The sequence below is a fragment of the Punica granatum genome, chromosome 2 (genome assembly GCF_007655135.1).
Source record: "Punica granatum isolate Tunisia-2019 chromosome 2, ASM765513v2, whole genome shotgun sequence".
Taxonomy (NCBI): domain Eukaryota; kingdom Viridiplantae; phylum Streptophyta; class Magnoliopsida; order Myrtales; family Lythraceae; genus Punica; species Punica granatum.
The window spans coordinates 25,550,169-25,556,687 of NC_045128.1; the positions used below are offsets into that span (position 1 = coordinate 25,550,169).

Sequence of the window (6,519 nt, forward strand, 5' to 3'; positions counted from 1 at the left end):
TTCCCAAGTGGTTTAGTGATACAGCGAAACCAAGGAACAATTGTAATCTGTTAATTCTCGCACGAATGCTAGAAAATAATCTTCTATAACCTGTTGATTCTACGAATATCAGGGAATATGCATCAAATTCGTTGATTCAATCAATGTCGAATTTGGGAAAATAGAGAAAATATTCTCTCGAAATTTTGTTAATCCAAAACACTACTGTCTTTAGCCCTAAGGCTTACAACGCTTAAATAAGCTTAAACGAAATTATAACGAAGGGAATAAACTCGTAAAATAAACTATTTCCTAAAATAAATTATTCCCTAAAAATTGTAAAAATGCCCAAATAACATAAAATTGCCCGTTTTCTGCCGCAACATTCTCCATTGGATGGAAAAAATTCGCCCTCGAATCGTTATCGTTCGAACTATCACCTTGATCTTCACGAATATAGAGATTAATACGCTTTTGTTGCTTTCTCACTTGCCACTTGAATGCCTTTTTCTTTTTGCGAACTCTTTCTCTTAATTCTTTGTACATAAAATTTCGTACACCTCTTAGCCAATAAACACTTTCACTTAATCTTTGCTTTCTTGATCGAGTTGCGCGCACTTTGACCAACTTTGGCAACCGAATAACCTTTGAAATCGGTACCATAAGCATCCATGCATCTTTCTTTGTATTGGAAATTTCTTCATCTAGAATATCCTCTATTTGAGCACGATAATGAAAAAAGTTTATCACCTCCGATATCCTTTAATACGGATTTGTTGACAATGAACGTTGGTTTTCCTTGATCATCAAATACAAATTCTGTAACTTCTTCTTGATCTTCATCTGGGTATATATCGAAAACTGGATTGGCTTCATCATATGATATGTCTTCGATCCTCCGATCCAATTCATCCTCCTCCGCAGCACGACGTTGACTAGTCATTCTTCGGGGTGGCATCGCTAATCCAAGATCGAACGCGGCTTTGATACCAATTGACGCAGCGAAACCAAGGAACAATTGTAATCTATTGATTCACGCACGAATGCCTGAAAACAATCTTCTATAACCTGTTGATTTTACGAATACCAGGGAATAGACATCAATTTCGTTGATTCAATCAATGTCGAATTTGGAAAAATAGAGAAAATATTCTCTCGAAATTTTATTCATCCAAAAAACTACCGTCTTTAGCCTTAGGGCTTACAACGCTTAAATAGGCTTAAATAAAATTATAATGAAGGAAATAAATTATTTCATAAAATAAACTATTTCTTAAAATAAACTATTCCTTAAAAATTAGAAAAACACCTAAATAATATAAAATTACAAAAAGGCCCAAATAACATAAAATTGCCCGTTTTCTGCCGCATCACTTAGCCATAAAATTACTATTTCAACTCTTTGCAATTTAGGTTAGTCATAAAATTGGGGTTGATTTTCACGCCTTTGAACCCCTTCAACGCAAGCAGAAGCCGACGTCGTTTCATGGTGTGGCAAGGGAAGCTAAAAAACATCGTCGTTTGCCTGTGGCTGTGAAGCACGAAAACGACGTCTTTTTTCTTTTTGGTCTGCAGGTAGGAAAACGACGTCGTTTTGGTTATGACGTGGCATAAAATTGACGTTGTTTGTGCCACCTCAACCTCCACATCAAATTTATGTTCAACCAGTTGACGTTAGGAACAAATTGTTAGATGGAATTGAAATTGAGGGTTCAAATTCATGATTTTGAAAATTCAGGTAGTCAAGTGGTGACAATTGAAAAATTGAAGGACTAAAGTGTTAGTTGTCTCATCATGAAGTAATAGCGCATGGTCTTATTTCCACACATTTTATTCCTCATCATGAAAATCTTCCGCCTAGTAGAGAGCTAACGACCAGGAAGCGACTTCAGAACTTGTGTATCAGCTCGGCAACTCTTCAACATGTTTGATATCGATTAAACTCGATCTCTAGGTGAAATCGAACTGGAACTCATTGACATGGAATAAGCAGTGCCTTTATTGGGAAGTAGAACTACGAAATATTCAATAGCAAATGATGTGCTGCTTAAAGAGCATCGTATTGCCACTACCTCATTTGTAGCTCCAACCCGGGAATATGTACATTACTAAGGCTGGGAAGGAAAAGTGTAGACTGAAGGGAGGGTAGGAATAGCAAAGAAAAGCACCAAATATAGAACAGAAAATCGACCGTTCCAATGGGATTTGATTTCAACAGCACTACATAGAAAGTGCCCTCCAAAATTTTCAATCGTCCCATACAACAGCTACCAAACAGACAGAGAGCACTGATAGAGCAGCAAAAGCAGATTGAACTCCACAACAGGGCACGTCGTTGGTGCAGAAAACACGGTCCTATGTATTTAAAAATTCATGAAGACTAAAAAGGAAAGGAAAAGGAAAAAAAAAGAAAAAAAAAAGAAACATGCTGAAACTAAAACTAGGAACACCGAAGCGATGGATGAGAGGATTTGACAACCAGAGACAGTACTCAGTCCTTCATGACAGAGGATGAATCTGCTGCATTTCCATCCTTCTGGCTGGAAGGCATGGACCCCCTGAGCTGCTGCTGATGCTGCTCTTGTTGAAGCTGCTGCTGTTGAAGTTGATGGAGGTGGTGCTGTTGCTGCTGCTGCTGATGCTGAAACTGCTGTTGCTGTTGTTGCTGCTGCTTCTGGGAATGGATCTGTAGCTGCTGGAATTGCTGGGCAGTCAGGAGAGTATGCATTGCCTGGTTGTTGGTATAGAACTGCTGCCCCGATCCGTAAGCAGGGAAGTTCATCATTGGTCCACCATTGGGCATGGCTTGGCCTGTCAGTACTTTCAGATGCTGGATCTCCTCTTTCAGTGCATCGTTCAGAGCTAACAAATAACAAGAAGGGTGATACTTTCATCTTTTTGTTTCTAACCAAGAAGCAAATCCAGATTAATAACAAAACAGACACAGGCTAAGATCTAATATCATGCTTGTTCATACTACTTCGTCCTTTTGCATCCATCGTATAATCAAACATGCAACATTTCTTTATAATGGTCCAGTGCGGTAATGACAAATAAGAAAGTTAGATCTAGGGCCGCGAGTGAAAAGTACCATTCTGACTTAACTAATGTGCTGGAGAATAAGAAAGGAACACAAGTCCAACACACTGTAAATTAAATTTCATTTCTAATCAATTCTCTGGTTTATACGTCATGGCAAATGACCAATTAATGATTCTAACACGAGGCGTACCATCTTGCAAATGAACCTGCTGCTCCATAGTCTGCAGACGCAGTTTCAATTCGCTATTTTCAGCAGTCAGCCCATTTGTGTCTCTCTGTTAAAAACATAGGTGGAGAATGTAAATTAGTGCAACAAATCCTAAAATGAAGAGAACCTGAAACATCACATTACCTGATAATAACTGGCCTCAGGACAAACGTTATATAAACCAATACACCTTACCTGCAGCAGGGTAAGTTGAGCAGACAGTGATGTAGCTTCTGTCTGCAGGGTCTGCACCTTCCGTTCAAGCTCAGCTATGTATCGCATCTTCCTCTCCTTGGACCTTGCAGCTGACTGCCTATTTGCCCAAATCCTATAATAAATGGCAACTGTAAATCTCCTTTTGAAACTAATGCCAGATTACTGTAAAATGATCACCATGAAACCGGTTCCAGCTTATGGAAGGGACCACCTAAGGAGCACTTCAGCCAGTCCCTAATCGTTTTCATTTTTTTTTCCACTTTCTACTCTCCCTAAGCAGATAGTTGAGCCGCGCAATTTGCCAGTAGACAGTCATAAATCATCCATAGAATAGCATATCATATCCTCTCCACTAACATGAAATTTCAGTAAAAGGCTTGGGAACAACAATTCTCATAACTAGGTTGTTTTAGAGAGTACCTCTTCGCCCGCTTGGGATCAATCAGTGCGAGCTCTGCAAGTTTGGCAGCTGAAATGGCCTTCTTTGCATCAGCAGGAGACGGGTCCTCCGAGCCCGACATGAGCATCTCAGGCTTAATGCTCGTTGACCCATCCATAGATTGGCTGTGCTGGTGCCTCACCCGGGGCCTCTCACTGGGGCCCGCTGCCAAGGCCTCAGAAGAAGAATTCCCTGCACCCATACTCGAGCCGGGCATCACTCCGGTCCCTACAGGACCCACAGAAACGGGAGCAGAGGAATGCTCCCTGACCTGAAACGAGGACATGGCGGAAGAATTGAACTTATCCATATCTAGATACATAGACAACAAATCCTCTTCAGTCTCATCGGATAGAGAGGGCCCATCAGCCGCACCCCCAACAACCCCAAGATCACTGTCGAAGCTAAGATCATCTGGGAGAGTGAGAATCTCTGAATGGGCGCGGCGGTGGCCCAAGTTCCTCGGCGGGTTATCGGGCATCCTACTAAGGTCATGACTGAAGTGGGTCTGGTCAGGACCCGAAACCGAACTCGAACCCGCGTGGCCGAGATGAGGTGGCATCGGAGGGAGCTGCGAAGACGAAGAAGACGGAGGCGATGGCTCCGATTTCAAACTAAATGCATCCCAAGAATGTGAGAAACTACCATGGAACCCACCACTACCATGAACCTGAGATTTATCCTTATCCATAGTTCCACAACCCTAAGAGAACCCTATTCAAACTAAATCAAGCACGGACGCCAAAATTCTCACTAATCTAAACACAACCACCTGATAAAAGCCCAGGGATGGTACAAACGGCGAAACCCAGAAACCCTAGAGTCAACAAAGATCCAATGGAGGGGTACCCGCCAAGAAACAGAGACAAGACTTAACAGATTCAAGAAACAAGGTAGTTGGGGCAAATTAGATGGGCAGAAATGGAGGGAGTTTGGGTATCGGGGTTTGGAGGGGAACCCGGGTCGGGATTCCTCAGAAACAATAAATTTCCACCGGAAACTTGGCGGGCCGGGCAGAAATTCCTCGGCAGAGCGGCGGGAGGGATATTTAGGCCGCGGGGGAGGGGGTGTGGAGGCGGGGAGTTGGCAAGTTAGGGAGGCAAATCGGCAGCTTTTTTACAGGGAACGAATCTTGAATGAATAAAATCACATGGGAACGAAGACACGGAGAGAGAAGACGAAGAAGAAGAAGAAGAAGGCACAAGGCAGAGCTAAAGAAGCTCTCTCTCTTTCTCTCTCTTTCTTTATTTCTTTTTTATTTTTATTTTTTTTCCCCTTCCCACATGCACAGAGCGATCTGAGGAACAACGAAAGAGAAGCTTCGGACAGAAGCTGAAATAGGCACGGAGACGAGGATGGAATGAGACTGGGAGACGGTATATATAATCCGGTGCGGTCGTCCCATATGAAAGGTGTTAATGCGGTTGGTTGTTATATGCTTAATTAACTCCTTCATTGCTCCCATTATTCCCTCCTCCTAGAGTGAGCTTCTCGAATGTTAGTTTCATAATATCGTTTCGGGTGAAGTTAGAGATCGACTCCATAGATACGGCATTATTAAGTCTTGCGGGTTCGAGAGTTCACTTTCCGTATTTATAGTAAGGCTATGTATCCACATTAGAATTAAATGTTTCTTTCGGAGCGAAAAACATCATCTGTTATGTGCTATATATGGGTTTATTTTAAACTTCATTAACACTACTTAATCCTAATGATTAGAGTTCGCTGGAGGTTCTTCAAAATCCCACCATGGCTAAAGTAATGAAATATGATGAAATTTCGATTACGTTTCGGGATTGAACTTTTACGTGTTAAAAGATTGGAATTTGTCAATATCGGTCCAGTTTCATGTAAAATTATATTCACTTATTATATCATCTTATTAAAATTTTCAGTTGGAGACATTTATTAGGATGCCATAGTGGGAGATGAGTATGGCAACATATTTATGTAACCATTAAATAAAACATCTCTCTGTATTTGGTACCCTTCGACCTTATCACTCCAATGATGACATGGTAACACCTCATAATGCTATTAAGCCCTTACCAATTAGACTTTTGGAAACTTAAATCCTCATTTTTTGCTCGCATTAATATATGTTCTACAATGTATTTTCTTCTATGTAGAAAGGAATTTAATATTATTTTGTTTTATGCAGAATAAATAATATAGTTATGTAATTTCTGGATGCTTGTATATAAATGGCTTACCATCTTGGGTTTGAGTCATGCTTTAAAGCTAAATATTTGACTATTTAATAAGTTACTAAGAACTATTGTAAGAGGCCTTGGTGTTTTTTTTTTTTTTTTGCTGAATAAAGTAAGAGGCCTTGGTCAATTAATTAAGTTAGTGTCTCTGCCATCGTCTGCATCTATAAAATGGCCCGTAAAATTCTATTATGAAACGTGATTAATTTTTTTTGGGTTAAGGTGGTTTATTTTCATAAAGCCAATTAAGATATGTTTACAAATAAACATATAATTCGGAACAAATTTGCACTTGATTTTTTTTAATAAGGGAGACTAATGACCAATGCAATGTTAATAAAATTAAGGGGCACAAAGAATCCACCACGTTGAAATCTTTTGGTTACCAGAGAGTTTGTACCACCGCGCTATACCCTTTTAATGAA

General features: G+C 40.4%; 1 protein-coding gene across 1 annotated transcript; it reads right to left on the minus strand.

Moving 5' to 3' along the window:
- Positions 1-2,151: 2,151 nt before the first annotated feature.
- LOC116196907 (probable transcription factor PosF21) lies at positions 2,152-5,231 on the minus strand. The gene is made up of 4 exons (XM_031526847.1): positions 3,866-5,231; positions 3,425-3,557; positions 3,212-3,296; positions 2,152-2,841 (listed from the first exon to the last, which is right to left on the minus strand). Exons 1-4 carry the CDS (start codon positions 4,573-4,575, stop codon positions 2,471-2,473), a joined length of 1,299 nt encoding a protein of 432 aa, XP_031382707.1. The 5' UTR covers positions 4,576-5,231; the 3' UTR covers positions 2,152-2,470.
- Between the last annotated feature and the right edge of the window lie 1,288 nt (positions 5,232-6,519).

What these genes read in the sequence shown, in the direction of transcription:
- LOC116196907 (XM_031526847.1), bottom strand. Translation starts at nt 4,575, where the DNA reads ATGGATAAGGATAAATCTCAGGTTCATGGTAGTGGTGGGTTCCATGGT. An exon ending in GATCCCAAGCGGGCGAAGAG is followed by an intron (nt 3,558 to 3,865) that starts GTACTCTCTAAA and finishes CATTTATTATAG; the next exon opens with GATTTGGGCAAATAGGCAGT. An exon ending in CTCAACTTACCCTGCTGCAG is followed by an intron (nt 3,297 to 3,424) that starts GTAAGGTGTATT and finishes TGTTTTTAACAG; the next exon opens with AGAGACACAAATGGGCTGAC.